This window comes from Erinaceus europaeus, chromosome 3, assembly GCF_950295315.1.
Source record: "Erinaceus europaeus chromosome 3, mEriEur2.1, whole genome shotgun sequence".
Lineage (NCBI taxonomy): Eukaryota > Metazoa > Chordata > Mammalia > Eulipotyphla > Erinaceidae > Erinaceus > Erinaceus europaeus.
This window is the reverse complement of record NC_080164.1, coordinates 107,814,793-107,835,088: the sequence shown is the minus strand read 5'-3', so window position 1 is coordinate 107,835,088 and position 20,296 is coordinate 107,814,793. Positions and strand designations below refer to the sequence as shown.

At 45.9% G+C, this 20,296-nt stretch overlaps 1 protein-coding gene across 1 annotated transcript in view; it reads left to right on the top strand.

Annotated features, from left to right (window-relative positions):
• PDLIM5 (PDZ and LIM domain 5) overlaps nt 1-20,296 on the top strand; it is a 105,976-nt gene that overhangs the window by 34,132 nt on the left and 51,548 nt on the right. The window contains exon 7 of the mRNA XM_060188445.1: nt 13,659-13,792. Within this exon, the coding sequence (XP_060044428.1) occupies nt 13,659-13,792 (134 nt within the window). The remainder of the gene's footprint in view (nt 1-13,658; nt 13,793-20,296) is intronic.

Genomic DNA, 20,296 nt, shown 5'->3' with positions numbered 1-20,296 from the left:
AATGCATTAAGTTATAAAGCAGAACAAATTAATTAGTAATCAGGAACCTAAAGGTAAGAATATAGCAGATGGGATTTAGGGTCTTCTTGTTGGAAAAATCTAGGAAGTCTATTTTCGTTATATTCCAAGGGATATGACTTTATAACTTTACTAATTTCATGACTTTACCATTTTTTTCCTGAGCCCAATAGCTATCATACTAAAAGTACTGTCTGGGGAGATGATGTCAAAGTTGAGAATAGGACTAGAAAGCTGGATCAGGGCAGAGAGTAGCTCCCAAATACAGGGAAAGTATATAAACACCATGAACTATAAACCCCATCAATCTGACTTAGGGCGTTGTCTATCCATACTTAGCACAGGAGCCTGTGCAACCTCTACATCCCTGCCCATCTGAACTCACATACCATGGTCAAACCTAGGAACATTCTAGGCTGCACTCATTTCAGGATCAGTCGTCCTTGAATGGCAGAGTTTGTTGACCCAGCCTCCCTTCGGAGAGTGGGGCAATTTTTACCATTGTTGTTTTACATTGAGGACAGTGTCCTGTAGAGGCCCACCTGAGAGTTTATGATGTTGTTCCTGATGTACATTACCAGTGATATTGGAGAGAGGGACCTGTTAGAGGTCTAGACCCATCATATCTATATGGGAATCCTAGGATTCCTTGACTAAGGCCTCGGATGATGAGGTGGCCTGATAGTGACCAAAAGGGCCATCATTAAAGTGTGCTGTTCTCTTGGCCTTATCCAGTTTTTGTAGACCTTACTTTATCTTTTTTTTTTTTTTAATTTTATTCAGAGATACACAGATAGAGAGCAGTACACTGCTCATCTCTGACTTCTGGTGGTGCAGGGGATTGAACCTGGATCTGTAGACCCTCAGACTTGAATGAATTTTCAGAACAATGATGCTATCACCTCTGTCCTCCTGCACTATTTTTTTTTCATCTCGGTCATTATTGCAGATTTTTCAAAAAAGATTTATTTAGTTATTCATGAGAAAGACAGCAGGAGAGAGAGAAAGAACCAGACATTACTCTGAGATATGTGCTACTGGACTGAATTGGGGACCTCATGCTTGAGAGTCCAATGCTTTACCCACTGCACCATCTCCCAGACCACTCATTATTGCATGTTTAAATGCCAGGCACTGATGTTTGCTAATAATTTCATAGTGGGGAGTCATGATCTCTGGTAATCGTGTCACCAAGAAGTAGATGAATAGAAAGTGAGTTTAGCCAAGACAGAAAGGGTCTGGAATGTGTCGATGTCCAAGGGGTGGCCTCCATGTCATCACCTTCAGCAACCTGGGGCTATTGATTAATGACCTGGGGTCATTGTGAGATGACGGGGTCACTCAGTGACCTGGGGCCATCCTTTGAACTGGATCAGTTCAAAGCAGAGGAAAGGAATGTGTTTCTACCTGGGGATAGAAAGCACAGCGCAGCAAGTTCTAGGACAGAACAGTGTGGCCAAGCCTGCAGAGCGGGCACGGTGTGGTCTAGCCCCACGTGTGAGCATCTCAGCACATGCCTCCACTACCTAACACTCTACAGACAGAGCCTTCAGAGAAACGGCCCTTGTGTCATGTCCAATTGTTTCCACATCGAATCAGAAGATGAAGAAGTATGGTGGGGGACAGATGGTGGCACATCCAATTAAGAGCACATAGTACTATTCAGAAGGACCTGCACAAGGAACTGGGTCGAGTCCCCTGCTCTCCATCTTCAGGGAAGGGATTCTTCACAAGCAGTGAAGCAGGGCTCTAGGACTCACTCCCCCCTCCCCTCTCTTTTTCTCTCTCTTTCTCTCTATCTCCCCCTCCTTTCTCAATTTCTCTCTGTCCTCTTTAATAAAATGGAAAAAAATGACCACCAGAAGCAGTGGATTCCTAGTGCTGGTACCAAGCCCTAGTGATAACCCTGGAAGAAAAAAAGGGGGAGGCAGAGGAGGAGGAGAAGTGACTGCCTCCACCTAGTTAGTGCCAGCCCCAGGAAGAGTGATCAGTTCAATACTCTTCTGTTGAGACTCCAAGAAGGATGAGAAGGAGGCATCGTTGTATGTATTGGTGGCATATCCACGTGGAGGAGAATACCCTGGCTGCAGGATCATGCCCTGTACAGACCTAACACCTACAGAAAGCCACTCAGAGTCAACACATCCATACACAGAAATCTGACAGCAATGCTTTTCATAATGTCAAGATGATACCAACAGTTTAGTTCTTGTTATGAAAATCCTTATGAGGATGGATCAGACTCATTCTGTTCAGCCAAGAGCCATCAGGGTGTGTAGAGCATCACTGGAAGGCCTGGCACAGTGGGCTGCTTCAAAGTCAGCACTTTATGTTGTTATGAAAGGACCTCTGGCTGCCTTGCAGGGCCAGACCCCAGGGTTTCACAGGCTTTCTATGGCTCTGGCTGCACCACCCACACTCCTTGCTAGAAAATGCCTCCAGCTGAGTGAATATACACTCAGTATTTCCATAGTTAACATCAGCATTTTTGCTTTTGTGATCAGCACAGTAAGAAACTGTATAGGAGGGGGCCAGGCAGTGGTGCACCTAGTTGAACATACACGTTACCATGCATGAGGACCAGGGTTCAAGCCCCCACTCTCCACCTGCAGGAGGAAAGCTTCACAAGTGGTGAAGCAGGTTTGCAGGTCTCTCTCTCCCTCTCCTTCCTATCTTGCTCCCTTCTCAATTTTTGTCTGTCGTATCAAATTAAAAAAACTTTAATGAGTGGGGGAGATAGTGTAATGTTTATGCAAAGAGACTCTCATGGGGGGAGCCGGGCAGTAGCACACTGGGTTTAAGTGCACATGGTACAAAGCAGAAGGACCAGTTTGAGCCCACAGCTCCCCACCTGCAGGGGGTTCACTTCACAAGCAGTGAAGCAGGTCTGCAGGTGTCTCTCTCTCCCCCTCTCTATCTTCCCCTCCTCTCTCATTTTTTCCTTGTTCTATCCAATAATAATAATAATAATAAAATAGAAAAAATGGCCACAAGAGCAGTGAATTCATAGTGCAGGCACCAAGCCCCAGCGGTAACCCTGGAGGAAAGAAAAAAGACAGGCTCTCATGCCTAAGGTTCCAAAGTCCCAGGTTCAATCCCCCGCACCACCATAAGCCAGAGCTGAGCAGTGTTCAGGAAAAAAAGAGGGGGTAGGGACGCTGTAAGGCAGATGCTGACTGATTCTTAGCCTCCCATCTATTACCGATGGCTGCTTTCTATCCAGGAGTTCCCAGTCCCTTCACACAGGGCACACACCTTGCTGGCTGCCCAAGTGCCACTGCTGCGGGGCTGGGTGGAAGGCCTCAAGGGCGGTGTTCAGAGCCCAGACTCCCCACCTCCAAGATGGCTGCCCACAGGGCCCTCTCCACATGCAGGGAGCTGACTAAGGGAGGGTGGGATGGCAGGTGCAGCCCACATAGGGCATCTCAGAAGCTGCTTATTCCAGAAGTTTCTGGAGGGTCCACTAAAGGAGGCCACAGCACCTCTCTCTCTACCCATCCTTGCTTCCTGGTTACTGTTTCCCATGAGTGTTGATCTGAAAGCCATTGCCTAAGTTGCTTCCATAAAGCCTGCTAAAAGCCCGGCCAGCAGAGGGAGCATTGCTCTGTGAAATCTCATAGTGGCCTTGCACAGTCTTTCTTCAATACAGTCCTAGCCTTTGTCCTCTTGTCATTCTCTACCTCCTTAAATTTTCAGGTTAAGCACCATTTAGGTGTTATAGCCATACCTATATCTGTGTCTCTATCTGCATCTAGGTCTATTTATTGCCACCAGGGCTATCCCTCACTGGGGTTCAGTGTCTCTAACACACCACCACTCAAGGTAGTGATGTTTTGGTAGAGGACAAGACAGACAGAGAGAGAAGAGAGGTAGAAGAGACAACCTGCAGCACAGCTCTACCACTCATGATGCTTCCCTCCTGCAGGTGGGTGGCTGCAGGGACTCAAACCCACCTACTGGCACCTGGTAATATATGCCTTTTACAGGGTGAATCACAACCTGGCCCCCTAAGTCAGTATTTTTTCTTCAACTGAAAAAGTTTTTCTTGTCTTTATTTATTTATTGCATAGAGACAGAGAGAAATCAAGAAGGAAGAGGGAGATAGGGAGAGAGACAGAGAGACACCTGAAGCCCTTCTTCACCGCTCACCAAGCTTTCCCCTTACAGGGGGGAACTGGGGCCTTGAACCCAGGTTCTTGTGCACTGTAACATGTGTGCGCTGAACCAGGTGCACCACCACCTAGCTGCCCCTGTTTGATGTCTTTGCACTGAATGAAGATGCCCCTTCTTTTATGCTTATTAATATCGAGCTACACATATGAACAGTGAGGCTTTCCCCCTGCGAGTGGGGACTGGGGCATTCAAACCTGGCTCCTTGCACTTCGTAAAATATGCACTCAACCAGGTGTGCCACCACCCGGCCACTAAGTCTGCATTTTGATGAGTAGGAGAGAGCACCAGAGCATCTCCCTAGCATCTGCTGTTAGTGCTGGGAGAGGAGGCCTCTCACTCCAAGTCCTGCTGTCTGCCACCTGGCCCCAATGACAGCCTGGGAGGCATGGGGACAGCAAGAGTGTGGCGCCTGCCTTTTCTTTATCTCAAGGCAAAGGCATGTGTGGGTTGCTTTGGGGGATCCTGAGGTGCTAACCAAGCAGAGATATACAGAGCTCACGTTCTGCAAGGGCTGCCTGAGAGTTCCTGAGAAGAGGAACCTGGAAATAGAAGGCCGGGATGGACCCGGTGAACTAAGTGAGCACTTGTTTTTTTTTGTTTGTTTTTCATTTCTTTATTGGGGAATTAATGTTTTACATTCAACAGTAAATACAATAGTTTGTACATGCATAATATTCCCCAGTTTCCCATATAACAATACAACCCCCACTAGGTCCTCTGTCATCCTTCTTGGACCTGTATTCTCACCCACCCCAGAGTCTTTTACTTTGTTGCGATATGTCAATTCCATTTCAGGTTCTACTTGTGTGTGTGTTTTTTTTTCTTCTGATCTTGTTTTTCAACTTCTGCCTGAGAGTGAGATCATTCCATATTCATCCTTCCATTTCTGACTTATTTCACTTAACATAAATTTTTCAAGGTCCATCCAAGATTGACTGAAAACGGTGAAGTGTTCCTTCTCAGGTTCTTCTTGTCTCCCAAGACCCCCAGTCACATCCTCCATGGGGTCGCCCTTAGCCCCTTGGAAGGAGAATCCCTCTTTCCCAAAACACCAAACTGTATTACCTTCACCCTCTGCTGATAGGTGTGTGTGTGTGTCTGTGTGTATGCAGACCCCAAATCTCCTGTCAGAACCAGAGTTCAGCAGAGACAAGCGGCTTAGCATGATGATATACATTAGCAGGGTAGGCCTTTCTTTCTTTTATTATTATTAATGACCTAATAATGATTAGCATATTTGTAAGATCACAAGGGTACAGTTCTATAGTTTCCAACACTGTATCATAGCACCACCATTGGAAGCTTCCCTATTCTTTATCCCTCTGGGAGTATGGACCAAAATTCCTTTTGGGGTGCAGAAGGTGGGAGGTCTGGCTTTTGTAATTGCTTTTTAGCTAGACATGGGCACTAGCAGGTGCATCCACACACAACCACCTCCCCATCCTGTTTCTATCTTTCCCTAGTGGGGTAGGGCTCTGGAGAGATGAGGTTCCAGGACACATTGGTGAGGTCATCTGCCCAGAGAGGACAGGTCTTTCTGGTGCACATGGCATTTCCTTCTGTAGACAGCTAGGAAGCATGGCAAGCAGAGAATCACAACCGCAGGTCTCTCTCCCAACACACACACACACACACACACACATGCACACACACACACACACACACACACACACACACACACACACACACACACTCTCAATTTCTCTCTGTCTCTATCCAAAATAAAGAAAGAAATATTTCATTGGGAGATTATTCTTTTAAAAGCATGGAGGCTTACAGTGCACCATTAGGCCAAACAGTTGTATAGCATTTCAGGTTAAATGGTATTTTTATTTTTAACCTTAGTGTTTCTTAGTCTCTACTGTATTACAAAGTAATATGCAAATGCAGCTGTAGACTTTTCATATATGTGTGTAGCTCGATATAAACAAGCATGAGCATAGTTCGGTATAAACAAGCATAGAAAGAAGCAGCATCTTCATTCAGTGCAAAGATATCAAATGTGGGGGAGAAGTTAGGTGGTGGTGCACATGGTTAAGCACACACATTATAGTGCACAAGGACCTAGTTTCAAATCCGTTGACCGCCAGCTGCAGGGGGGAGGCTTCACAAGTGGTGAAGCAGGGCTGCAGGTGTATCCCTGTCTCTCTCCCTCTCTACCCCCCTTTCCTCTCAATTTCTCTGTCCCTATTCAATAATAATAATAATAATAATAATAGATATTGAACAGGCTCATCATGATCAATGCAATTTTTTGCTGCCAAGAGATATGTTCAGCCAGGACTGCGTGCCAGATGTGTCTGCCTGGCCCTGCCAGAAAGCTACAGTATCTCCCAGAAAGGTACCTTAGCAGCTTCCTCTCCCTCTCCCTCTCCCTCTCCCTCTCCCTCTCCCTCTCCCTCTCCCTCTCCCTCTCCCTCTCCCTCTTCCTCTCCCTCTCCTTCTCCCTCTCCCTCCCCCACCCTCTCTCTCTCTCTCTTACTATCTTCATTTATTTACTGGTCAGAGACAGCCAGAAATTGAGAGGGAAGGGGGAGATAGGGAGAGAGACAGACAGATGCCTGCAACACTACTTCGCCACTCACAAAGCTTTCTCCTTTCAAGTGGGGACTGGAGGCTTGAACCCAGGTCCTTGCTTACTGCAACATGTGCCCTTAACCAGGTGCGTCACCCCCTGCCCTCTCCCTCTCTCTTTTATGTCTCATATGAAATAGATAATAACTATTAAATTTTTTAAACAGAATTTGAGCAGCCTTTTCTCTGTCCTGCTCCAGTAATAGTGGTTGCAGGATACTTCTATATTTGTAATCCATCTTTCCTTGGGGCCAATTATGCTGACTAGGCAAATACTGGCCTGGTCACTGATATGCAAAGGTCGCCATCTTTTGAAGGTAAGTAGTCACTGCTTTCCAGTGCCTGGTAAGAGCAATACTTGAAGTTTTTTTTGTTTGTTTGTTTGTTTTTTAAGAAATAAAGTTTCTATTTTTTTCTTTGTTTTTTTAAATTTTATTGATGATTTAGGGGTATAATTCCATACCATTCCCACCATCAGAGTTCTGTATCCTCATTCCCTTCATTAGAAGGTTACAGAAGTTCTCCCAAGATTTCATATATGAACTATTAATTCTACAGCTGTTTATATTTGTATAGATTTGCCTCTCCCCAGCCCCTGCCCATTGTCCTATCTTCTCTTCTTTTCCAGATCACACCTACACCTATTACTACATCCAAATGTCTCTCCCTTTTTCCTCTTCTTTCTCCGGGCCCTGATGGAGTTGGAGTTCAGAGCCCTCTGGTCATATTCCCCCTCTCACTCCCCCCCCCCCCCAGGAATATGGACCAAAATTCCTTCTAGGGTGCAAAAAGTCAGAGTTTTGGCAAGAAATAAAGTTTCCACCTTCTCTATTCATTCCCACACACACACTGTTTAAGTCTGGAAATACTGGTGTACTTTCCCCAAGTCAGTACAAATTTAACATAACTTAAGTGCAAATTAAACTGGGGAGACTGCACCTCAGAAATTTTCTGAATAAGAAAAAAATCAATTATTTTTGATCCGCAAAAACTGACTGTGATAGTCCGGGATCTGAAGACATCTCTTAATAAATCAGCAGCACTTTTCTTCCAAGATCAGATGAGATCAGGTGTGTTCAGGGTGGTATGGCTGTAGACAGCAGCAATTTTCTTATGATTTAGATTGGCTGACTCTTTCTCCTGTACCCAGAGAGAGGTTAGTTATACAAGAGAATCAGTCATTGAATGAAAAGAGAAAATGAAAGAAATTTAACTTCTTGGTGAAAAATTAATTTTGACCACACTTCCTGCAATTTGTGGGTAGAACATCAACTATATTTATTTATTTTTTTATGTTAAATATTTTCATGAGAGATACCAGTGTACCACTTAGCTCTGGCTTATACTGAGCTGGGGATCAAACTTGGAACCTTGGGCATGCAATCCTCATGCTCTACTGCTAGAATTCATACTTAAAAAATAACTAATTCAGGGAGGACTGGATGGTGGCGTACGTACACAGTCAGGCACACACATTACCATCTGTAAGGACCTGGGTTCAAGCCTCTGCTCCCCACCTACAGGGAAGTAAGTTTCATGGGTGGTGAAGCAGCACTGCAGGTATCTCTCTTTTTCTATCTTCCCTTTCATCTCAATTTCCTTCTGTCAAGAAAGATAAAAAGAAGTGGTGCACCTGGTTAAGCTCACACATTCCAGTGCTCAGGGACCTAGGTTTAAGCTCCTGGTCCCCACCTGCAGGGGGAAGCTTTAGGAGTAGTGAAGTCAGGCTGCAGGTGTCTCTCTGGCTCTTTCTTTCTCTATCCCCCCTTCTCAGTTTATCTCTGCTTATAACTAATAAATAAATAAAAATTTAAAAAGTAAAAAATAACTAGTTTTCACTTAAAGCACACTAACAATAGCTTAGTTTTCTATCTTTTGCTGCTATTCAACGTGATCCATTTCAGTTACATGGAAGGTTCCAAAAAGCCAGGTTTTGCTACTTATGTTATAGGTTTTCTGTTAGGTGACAGTGTATTTATTATGGCTATAATTTTTATAATTGTTGTTTGTGTGTTTTAAGAAAATTAAACTAGGAGCAAGAGTAGATAACATAGTAGTTATGCAAAGAGACTCTCATGTCTGAGACTCCCAGATTTAATCCCCTGCACCATCATAAGCCAGATTTGAGCAGTGCTCTGGAAAAAAGAAAGAAAGAAAGAAAGAAAGAAAATTAGACTAATATATTATTTAAATGTATATAATATATAAATTATGTAAGTATATTATTTAAACAAACATACACATCGCCAGGAGTAATGGTGGATTCTTTATGTGGGCTCCAAGTCTCAGCAATAACCCTGGTGACAATAAAATGAAAAAGAAAGGGCTAAAACACTGAAAACTAAAGCAACACTGGGGTGTCGGGCAGTAGCCTGGTAGGTCAAGCACACATGGTGCCAAGTGCAGACCAGCGTAAGGATCCCGGTTCATGCCCCCGGCTCCCCGCCTGCAGGGGAGTTGCTTCACAAGCGGTGAAGCAAGTCTGCAGGTGTCTGTCTTTCTCTCCCCCTCTCTGTCTTCCCCTCCTATCTCATTTTCTCTCTGTCCTATCCAACAACGACAACAACAATAATAGCTACAACAATAAAACAAGGGCAACAAAAGGGAATAAATAAATATTAAAAATTAAAAAAAAAAAAGCAACACTGTCCGGAACTCTTAGGCAATGACTGTGTATTCACAGGTGCAGAGTACAAACAAGCAAACAAAAACCACCATGTCAGAGCTGTATAGGCCAAACCACTTTTGCTTTACTTGCATCCTGGGGGCACTGAAGCCCCAGGTGTAAGGTTAGTGTGAATGAGCTTTCTGTGCCCTGTTTTTCTTAGGATTTAGGGAATGTAAGGTGAGACTTGAAAATTATTATTATTTGCATCTTTAAGATTTTGCCGGGAATGAACCCAAGGCCTCATACATGTAGACTACTCCTCAACTTCCTCCCAGGTCCATCTTTTAGTCTGTAGTTCCTACACACACACACACACACACACACGCACGCACGCACGCACGCACGCACGCACACATATACACATGCACACTAGCCGAGTGGGAAGATGCAGGCAAGCACTCAGTCACCATTCCACCTGCCATGGAGCTCTATGGGCTTTGTCCTTGGTGCTCCTGAGTAGTGCCAGGGGGGTGAACTCAACATAGTTTCCCCCAAAAAGCCAACTGAAAAAAAAGGGCACCTGGTTAAGCACACAGAGTACTAAGCACAAGGACCCATGCAAGGATCTGGGTTTGAGCCCCCAACTCCCCACCTGCAGGGAAGACACTTCACAAGCAGTAAAGCATGTCTGCAGATGTCTCTCTTTCTCTCTCCCTCTCTATGGACCCCCTCCTCTCTCAAATTCCCTGTCCTATCCAATAAAATGGATGAGTTTCCGGGATACATTGGTGAGGTCGTCTTCCCAGGGAAGTTAGATTGACTTCATGGTAGCATCTGCAACTTGGTAGTTGAAAAGCAGTAAGATATAAAGCAAATTGATCAATAAGCAGGAACCCAAAGGGAGGGATAGAATAACTGAAACTAGGTATGTTCTGTGTGGCCTGGTGGACATTTTGTTGATAGGGGGTGAAAGAGAACAACAGTGAGAGAGACAGAGAGAAGGAGGGATTTGCTTGCAAATCTTCCTTCCCCCCCCCCACCCCCCCCGCAGGTGGGGACTGGGGCCTTGAGCTTGGATCCTTGCATTTGGTAATGCGTGCACTCAACTGGGCGTGCTACCACCTGGCCCCATGATTTAATTTCCAGGAAGTTCAGAGCAGTGAATCTATGCAACATGTCTCATATGCCTTAGTGCTTCAAAAATCAACTGGATGATGGAGTGAGGGAGAAATGTCCTTGTCTCAGAACAGTAGCACAATACTGAATAAATAGCTGGAGTTCCGAGGACATTTCTGTCACTACTCACCTTTGTGCTCATTGCCTGCTAACTGGGGGTGGGCTCTGGCATAGCCCTCTGCTGCCCTGTTTCTCTGTTCTTTCTGTCCTCCTCCTCCCCCTCGCCTGTTCCCCTTCTGACTTTAATGGTAAGCAGCTCCATAAACAATACCATGCTGAGTTCTCGGGGTGGGTTTCCCAACTTCTCAGCAAATCTTCTGCTGGTGACAGAGCTGACAGAGCTCCTCTGAGCATTGAGTTGTCACTCCATCTGCTGGCCTTGCCTCCAAGTCCAGGTAGAGTCCATCCATGGTCAATGACTGACTGAGGGGCTTCTAGAAAATTCTGAGTCTCACAGTCCTTATTATTTCTTTTTCCTCCAGGGTTATTGCTGAAGCTCAGTGCCAGCACAACAAATCCACATCTCCTTGTGGCCATTTTTTCCATTTTATTGGATATAGGACATAGAGAAATTGAGAGAGGAGCAAGAGATAGAGAGGGAGAGAAACACCTGTAGCCCTGCTTCATTGCTTGTAAAACATCCCTCCTATGGAGGGGGGGGCAGGGACTCAAACCGAGATCTTTTTGCAGGTTCTTGCACTTAGTACTATGTGCACGTAACTGGGTGTGCCACCGTCGAGCTCCTCACTTTGTATTTTTAAAAAGGTTTTATTCATCTGTTGAGAAAGAGAGGGTCTGGGGGAGGGAGGGAGAGAGAGGGAGAGCGAAAGGGGGAGAGAAGAGAGAGAGGAGAGAGAGAGAGAGAGAGAGAGAGAGAGAGGGAGGGAGGACACCAGAGCATCACTCTGGCACATGCGATACTGAGTATCAAACTCAGGTCCTCATGCTTGACGGACCATTGCTTTCTCTGCTGTGCCACCTCCTGGCTACATGTGCTGTGTACTTTACCCAGGTGCTGGGTTTATCTCACACCACAGGTTACCGGTTTTTTGTTTGTTTGTTTGTTTTGCTTTTGCTTTTGCTTTTCTCATGAAGCTTCCCCCTGCAGGTGGGGATTGGGGCCTTGAACCCAGGTCCCTGTACACTAATGTGTGCAGTTAACCAGGTGTGCCACCACCTGCCCCCCAGCTTTTCTCTTGATTGACCGCATTACACAGTTCATGAGCCAGGCAGCATCCCGCTGTAGCAAGCAGAAAAGGCTTGGGTCTTGTCAGTGCTCAGTATTTGCAAACATTCATCTTTCATTTTTTCTCAGACTCAGCACTGACCCTCTTTTTATCGCTGTCTTTTATCTCTGCAGACACCCTCCATTGTGTGGGGTTCATTCTGTACACCTCTTCTGTTCATTTTTTTTTTTTTTGTCTGAATAGAAACATACCAACAGAGAGGCAGAGAAAGAGTGAAGGAGACCATAACACTGAGGCTTCCTTCAGCACGGGGGGTGGTGGGTGGGGGGTTGGGGGGGTGGGCAGGGCACTGTCCAAGGGAGCTATTTAGCCAGCATTAAGTTTAGACTTGTTTGTTTTTCATTTCCATTTTTTTAATGTCTGGAGGAGAATCAGTGCAAATAGATACTTTACATCTCTACTGTTCTTTTTCTCCTGTGGCCTATTACATTTGAGGGCAGTTCAAAGTCTAATGTTTTATAACACCCTTCTCTCTCCCCACCCTCCAGATGAAGTGTTTTCCTTTTGTGGGTTTTATTTGAACATACTTATTAGTAGTGTATATTTTTTAAATAAGTGAATAGCATTTTTAATCATTTATTTGTTGAATAGAGACAGAGAAATTAAGAGGAGGGAAGAAAGAGAGGGAGGGAGGGAGAGAGAGAGAGGAGAGACCTGCAGTCCTGCTTCACCAGTCATGAAACTTCCCCCATGCAGATGGAGACCAGGGGCCTGAATCTGCATCTCTGTATACTGTAATGTGTGTGGTTAACCAGGTGTGCCACCACCCGGCCCCTCTCAGTAGTCTTTTTAATGTTCACTATCTGCACACATTTGCCTTCATCAGTGGGGTGACTAATCAGGTCTATTATATTGGGTTTCTATAAATTCTTATATAGAAAAGGATGCCACTGGGAGTCGGGCTGTAGCGCAGCGGGTTAAGCGCAGGTGGCGCAAAGCACAAGGACTGGCATAAGGATCCCGGTTCGAACCCTGGCTCCCCACCTGCAGGGGAGTCGCTTCACAAGCGGTGAAGCAGGTCTGCAGGTGTCTGTCTTTCTCTCCTCCTCTCTGTCTTCCCCTCCTCTCTCCATTTCTCTCTGTCCTATCCAACAACAACAACAACAATAATAACTATAACAATAAAACAACAAGGGCAACAAAAGGGAATAAATAAATAAAATAAATATTAAAAAAAAAGAAAAGCATGCCATAATGTTGCCCATGCCCCAGTATTAATGAGTATAATAATATGATACCCCTGCTCTAATTGTTACTGTCCAGTTACTGCTATGGTCTCTGTTTTGGTCTCTCCCTCTCTGGACATTCTTTGAACCCTAGACTGTAGCATCTGCTCTGCTGCCGACGGTAGGGTTTAACAGTGCAAATCTCTTCCGTCTCTGCTCACCAGGCTCTCTGGCCCCAACACCTGTCACTCCCCCCTGGGTCCCCTCTGCATCAGCCCTGTCCACAAGCCTTTAGCTGCTTCACTGTCTAAGCTTCCAGGAGGTCAGCTGACTCTGTCGCTAATCCAAAGGAGCCTAACTACTCCACTAACCAAGATGAGAGCATGCGGGGGCTGGGCCAGGCTGGGCCCCATTTGAAGCAAACTGAATCTCAGTCCCCAGTGCCAATGTGTCAGCGTGTGGTTTCCTATGACCCTTACAATGTTCCCTTTCATTCTGGTTGATGCCTTGAGCACCCTTGACACTAGGTGTGAACTTCTGAGTGACTGTGTGAGTCTTGAAATCACACCAGAGCCCAGGCTCTCCATGCTCACATGATCAATTACTTTCTCACATGGTCAATTACTGCAGAAGACAGAGCTTTTTTTGGGGGGGAAGACTGGCCCCCACACTTACCTGTCCCTGTCTTTGCTGCAGCTCGCAGACTCAGGAGCCTCCCCTGCAGTGCCAGCCAGAGCCCAGCAGCCCTGCCCAGCCCGCCGCCTCCACCTTCCAGCCCGTGAGCGCAGGTGCAGCCCAGGCCCCCAGCTGGCAGCGGTCGGGCCCAGCAGGTATGTGGGAGACCCAGACTCTCAGCTGGGGAATGTTCTGGTATATGGGCTAGAATGTGGGGGAGACCTCTTCTCAGCCAGTGTGGGTACAGAAAGGACTGCTCAGAACATCAGGGCAAAAGATCTCTCTAACCTGACCACAGTCTCTTTATGTCGATACCACTGCCATTTGGGGTGCCTGTGTGTGTGTGTGTGTGTGTGTGTGTGTGTGTGTGTGTGTGTGTGTACACACCAAGTTTACTGCTGGATCTTGGTGCTTGCATGGCTCCACTCATCCTGGTAGGCATTTCTTTTTCTTTTTTTTTTCTTTCTTGTTGACAAACTGAGAGACAAAGAGGAAGAGAGACACCTGCAGCCCTGCTTCATCACTCTTGAAGCCCCCTTTCCCTGCAAATGGGGACCAGGGTCTTTCAAACTCAGAAAAAATGTTTCAGTGCAATTTTAGGGTTGTATTACTGCCTGTTGTTGGACATTTATCCTCAGAAATTCATTTTCTTTTTTTACTTGTATTAAAAAAAAAAAAGCCAACAGAAGCATTTTTCACTGTTGGTTATTGATGAAAGAACCTTTGCTTCCTGTCCTCTGAAGGCTGGCAAGGCAGAAGTGGAAAAGAGAGTCACAGAAACAAGGCATCGGGTTTTTATTCCCTTCTGTATATGGAAACTATTGAATAGGGGCCAGGTAGTAATGCACCCAGTAGAATGCTCGTGTCATCATGCACAAGGATCCAGGTTCAAGTCTCCAGCCACCATTTGAAGGGGAGAAGCTTCAGGAGTAGGTAGGGGAGCAAGGCTGTAGGAGTCTCCCCACCCCCATCTTCCCCTCTCTCAATTTCTCTCTGCCCTGTCAAATAAAAGAAAGGTAAAAGAAAGCCTGGTAAATAAAAGGTAGGTCAGCCCTTGGACCCTTTGATTTTTTATCTTCAAAATGCAGGGGGGTTAACCGAGCTTCTGACCCCTCCCTATGCTTACCCACCCATACTCACCCCCAACCCCAGTGGCCCCCCTGAGCAGAGTAGACTCACAGAGCCAGGTGCCTCTCACAGGCAGGTAGGACCCTGGTTTCCCTGTGCCTCCAGGTGCCCAATCTGCTCTCTTCATTTGCACTCTCTTTGGAGTGTGAATCCCTTTGGTCACTACTGGTCCCTGCTGACTGGCCACCCCTCCCCTCAGTCCTCTCCCCAACCCTGAGTCCTCAGACCTAAAAATCCTCTGGGTGCCAGCAGAGGGCGTATCTGAGTCAGTGTTTCTGCAAATAGTGCTTCTTTGACCAGGAATAAAATACAACTGCCAGTTGGAGAATGTGATCTTGAGAAGATACCCCTCAACCCCCTGCCAAGTCTCCACAGCCACTGAGGACAACACTTCACAGCATTTCTCAAGTCTCTTCTCCACCCCCCTCTGCTCAATTCACACCCTTGTCCAAGCAAAGCCAGCAGCTTGTGGCTTTGTGCCTTGGCCCTCTCTCCACTCCCTCCATGTGAACTCTGTCCTGCCCAGCCTCTCCCGTGTCTCTCTCCCGTGTCCCTCTCCTATCTCACTCTCCCAGCCCAGATGCTGCCCTTGGTGTGTCCCTTCTGCTTAACTCAGCAGCCGAGACCTCATGCCTTATGACTCGTTCCTGCTCAATTCTTTTTTTTTTTTAATTTTTATTAGTGATTTAATAATGACTGACAAGATTGTAGGGTAAGAGGGGTACAATTCCACACAGTTCCCACCACTAGAGCTCCGTGTCTCATCCCCTCCATTGGAAGCTTCCCTATTCTTTATCCCTTTGGGAGTATGGACCAAAATTCTTTAAGGTGGGAGGTCTAGCTTCTATAATTGCTTCTCCACTGAACCTGGACATTGGCAGGTGGATCCATACCTCCAGCCTGTTTCTGTCTTTCCCTAGTCCATTAGGGAAAGGGCTCTGGGGAGGTGGGGTTCCAGGACATATCAATGAGGTCATCTGCATGGGGAAGTCAGGATGGCATCATGGTAGCATCTGCAACTTGGTGGCTGAAAGGCAGTAAAATATAAAGCAGAAAAAATAGTTTAATAATCAGGAACCTAAAGGTAGGAATAGAGCAGGTGAACCTAGGGGGTCTGTCTTTGTGTGGGAAGAATCTAGGAAGTCTGTTTTCACTTCTCAGTCTCTTCTCCTGGTCTGTCCTCTAAGCTGAATGGTGCCAAGCCCCCCAGTTTCTGAGTGCTGTTTCCACTGATGGAAAACACTCCCTGGGGCTGAATGAGAATCTGCTCCCTGCCTTCTGGTCTTTCGGTATGGAGTACAGACACAAGTAGCTGCCTTTAAGGCTTTGGTGGCTCTAGGAGTTAACAGTTATTATTTAAGATTTTTTTCCCCTTGGGACCCAAAAGATGACTTACCTGGATGGTGTACCTGCTCTGCTCTTCACATGAGCCAGGTTTTAGTCCAGACTCCACTCCTTGGGAGGAAGCTTCAGTGCTGTAGGGCCTTTCCTCTCTCAGTCTATCTCTCAGTCTCTGAGGAAAAAAAAAGTCTCCTAAGAGTGGTAAATATCTGGCAGTGACTGTAAGAAGAGAAATGAGAGTATTTTTCTTGGAAACATCTCCTCTGTTTAAAAGAGAAACCAAAAAAGATGTAGGAGAAAGGCGGCCAGGCAGTGGCATGCCTGGTTTAATACACACATTACAGTGCCCAAAGACCCACATTCAAGCCCCTGGTCCCCACCTGCAGGGGGAAAGCTTCATGAGCGGTGAAGCAGGGCTACGGGTGTCTCTCTGTCTCTCTCCTCTCTCTCCCACCCTTCTCAAATTCTCTCTGTCTCTATCCAATAATAAATAAATAGTATCACTGTGTATAATTTTGAATCACCACTGTAAGCTTTTTTTTAATTTATTTACTGGGGGATTAATGGTTTAGAGTTGACAGTAGTTTGTACATGCATAGTATTTCTAAGTTTTCCACATAAAAACTCAGCCCCCAGCTTTTTGCTTTTTTAAAATTCATATATTTACTTATTTTGGAATGAGACAAAGGGAAATTGAGAGGGTGAGGAGCAGATAGGGAGAGAGAGGCAGAGAGACACCTGCAGCCCTGCTTCACGCTCATGAAGCTTTCCCCCTGCAGGTGGCTTGAACCCGGATCCTTGTGCATGGTGATATGAAAGCTGTGCCTCCTCCTGCCCTTGCCCTTTTTTTTTTTCTTTTTTAATATGCCGGAGCTCAAGCTCAGAGTCTCACACACACACATTCGACCACTGAGCCACCTTCCCAAATGATGTTGGTTTGTGTCCTTTTTTTTATCTTACTTTGGGGTGGAGATTTGGGGTGGAGACTCCTGTGAGCTCTCTCCTCTTGGTGGGGCTGGGGTCACTTGGGACCCCCTGCAGGCAGGGCAGGTGCTCTGCTGCTGTACCTGTGCAGGCCCCTGTAAAGCATGGGACGGTTTCATGCAGAGGGAAAGCAGGCAGACCTCTGCACATGATCTGGACTATCCTGAAGTGGAGGTTCTTGCTTCTGAAGCTTCACACACTGGGACAGCCATCACTCGTTCCTGACATGCACGAATTAACCAATTGGTCTAACAAGATCTGTTCTTGTTTGGGGGGGCACGATGCTGACACCTCAAAAAAATTGAGGGGACCAGGTGGTGGTGCACCAGGTTAAGTGCACATAGTATGAAGTGCAAGGAATGGCACAAAGATCCCTGTTTGAGTCCCCAGCTCCCTACCTGTGGGGGGGGGGGGGGCGCTTCACAAGCAGTGAAGCAGGTCTGCAGGTGTCTTTTTCCCTATCTTTCCCTCCCCTCTCAATTTCTGTCCTATAAGAATGAAAAATTTTTTTTACTATTTTCTTTCATTTAATGATTATTGATGACACTGAAGACTAAATATTTTGTGTACACTTGGATCCAGAAAGTAAGTTTCTGGTTAGGGAAATAGCTCACCTGGATGGCACCTTGCTTCGCCATGTGTATGACACAGGTTTGAGTTCGTTCCCCACTGCATTGAAGGATGTTTCAGTGCTGTGGTCTCTCTCTCTCTCTGTCTCTCCCACTCTGCCTCTCTACGTCTCTAGCTTTGTCTAAGAATAAAAAGAAAAAAGTAACTGAGAAATATTCCTTTAGAAGGTAATTATAAAGAAACTAAAGAGGCTTTCTAGAACCAGTAAGGAAGTGAAGATCATGAAGCACATATCCTATGGGAGTAAGAGTATTTCATAAAACTTCCAGGAATCCAACAAATTCTGGCCAGAAAGCCCACGTTAGCTAAAATGAAAACCAACTATTCCATTTGACTGGCACCTAACTCCCCAAACTGCAATGTCCAAACATTACCACACGATGGCAGCAGAGCCCTTTCATCGCTGAGTCTAATCTTTGTAGTCAGAGTGGACTATTAATAATGCAGGTATAATCTGTGCTTGTGTATGGGTTAATATTTAAAATGTTATAGGTCTGAGGACGTAGCTTTGGACTGTTAAGCACAAGGTCCCCAGTTCAATGCCCGGCACCCAATAAAATGTGCAGGATCTCTCCTGCTCTCATTAACAAGTAAATATTAAAATAAATACATTTTTTAGTAATAAAAATAAGGGGGCCAGACAGTGGCACAGCTGGTTAAGTGCACTTATAGTATGAAGTGCAAGGATCCCGGTTTGAACCCCTGGTTCCCCACCTACAGAGGGTCGCTTCACAAGCAGTGAAAGGTGTCTATCTTCCCCATCTCTTTCAATTTCTCTGTCCTATCCAGTAAAAATTTTTTTAAAAAATAGGGGGAAAATGGCTCCCAGAAACAGTCGGCTTGTAGTGCAGGCATCCAGCCCCAGCAATAGCCATATAAGCAAAAATAAATAGATAAATAAATATAAAAATAAGAGGTGCTGTACTTTACAGATAGAATAAGTTGATTTAATTTGGGCAGAAGTGCAACACCACAAACATCATCAATCATAAGGTACTAATGTCAAAAGGAAATGCCTTCTCACTGCAGGGTCACAGGTTACATCCTGGCATTCAGCTGGGATCAGAAGCTGCTTGTACAAGTGCTGCTCTGTTCTCACTGCTGTTCACAGGCACATAAGTCACTTGTACTCTGCCAAAGACTCATGCAGAAGGCTTCTGCAACAGTCGTAAGAGAAATGCAAAATCTCCAGCCTCTCACCTGCTTTTATTCTGCCCTATCCAACATCTATCACTTATTTTTAAAAACAAACAAAAAACCCCAGAGTTGGTCATTTAACTCACTTGAATAGTGTGCTGTTTGGCCATAGAGATGCACAATCCAGGTTTGAACCCGACCTCCACCATCTTGAAGACAGCTCCAGTACTCTAGTCTCTCTCCCTCCATCTCTCTCTCCCTACCTTCTCTTTCTGTTATTATAATAAATAATAATAATAATAATAAACAGAAAGGAAATTGGAATCTACTCTTTTAAAGTTTTTACTCAGTTACTGAATAGAGACAAGAGAGAAATCAGTAGGGATGCTACCCTGCTGTTTCTCCACTTGTGAAGTTTGCCTCCTGCACGTGGGGACCAGGTGTTCAAACCCGGGTCCTGCTGCATGGTAACCAGTATGCTCTAGCAGGTGAGCCACTACCCAGCCCCCAGAATCTACGCTTAGTACCTGGGGTATAGAGTCTGGGGCTTCCTAACACACATGCAGAAGTTCCTCTGCTCGGGCTGGTGGCCACCATCTCGAGTGGGTGCTTTGCAGGGCTGGCAGAGCCAGTCTTGGGGTGCAGGAGGCCAGGAAGCGAGCAGCCGGGGCCTGATGGGCTCAGCTGGGCTGCTGTGCTCACCTCTCATCCAGGTCCCTGCTCCTGGTCACACACTGCTGTTCTCACTGTGGCAGGAAAAGATGGTACCAAAGATCTTATTTTATTTGTAAGATTTTATTTGTATTTAATTTTTCTTTTCTTTTAATGAGAGAAACATGGAAGAAGGGAGTGGGGAGGGATAGAGAGAGAGAGACCAGAGCCCTGCTCAGCTCTACCTTGGTGTAAGTATTGAACCAGGAGCTTCATTCAGAGCCTCAGGTGTGCTGACCCGGAGGCTCTAACAAGTGCAGCTGATTCCCCCCTGGGGCTTGTGTTAGCATCATCTCTACAGCTGGGTGGGAAGGACGAGGGGGAGGTCACTGAGTCATGGTCTGTGCCCCATGTCAGTGACCCCGAGTGCCAATTGACAGAATGCAACCAGCAGCCTTTTCACAAAGAAATGAAATAGGACCACAGATAAAGGAGAGCCAGTATTGTGAGCATGGGAACATACTAAGTACAGGTACCATACCATGAAAACGTGTGTCTAGTTTATATGTGTATGTATGTAGGCATGTGCACAGACATGTAAACATGTATGTATTTTGGATCAACAGGTATAGTGGGTTTTGTTTGCCTTTTAGATACAGAAAGAGAAGGCAGGGGCCAGGCAGAGACGCACCTGGTTGAGTGCACACATTACAGTGTGCAAGGACCCAGGTTCAAGCCCCTGGTCCCCACCTGCAGAGGGAAAGCTACACAAGTGGTGAAGCAGGGCT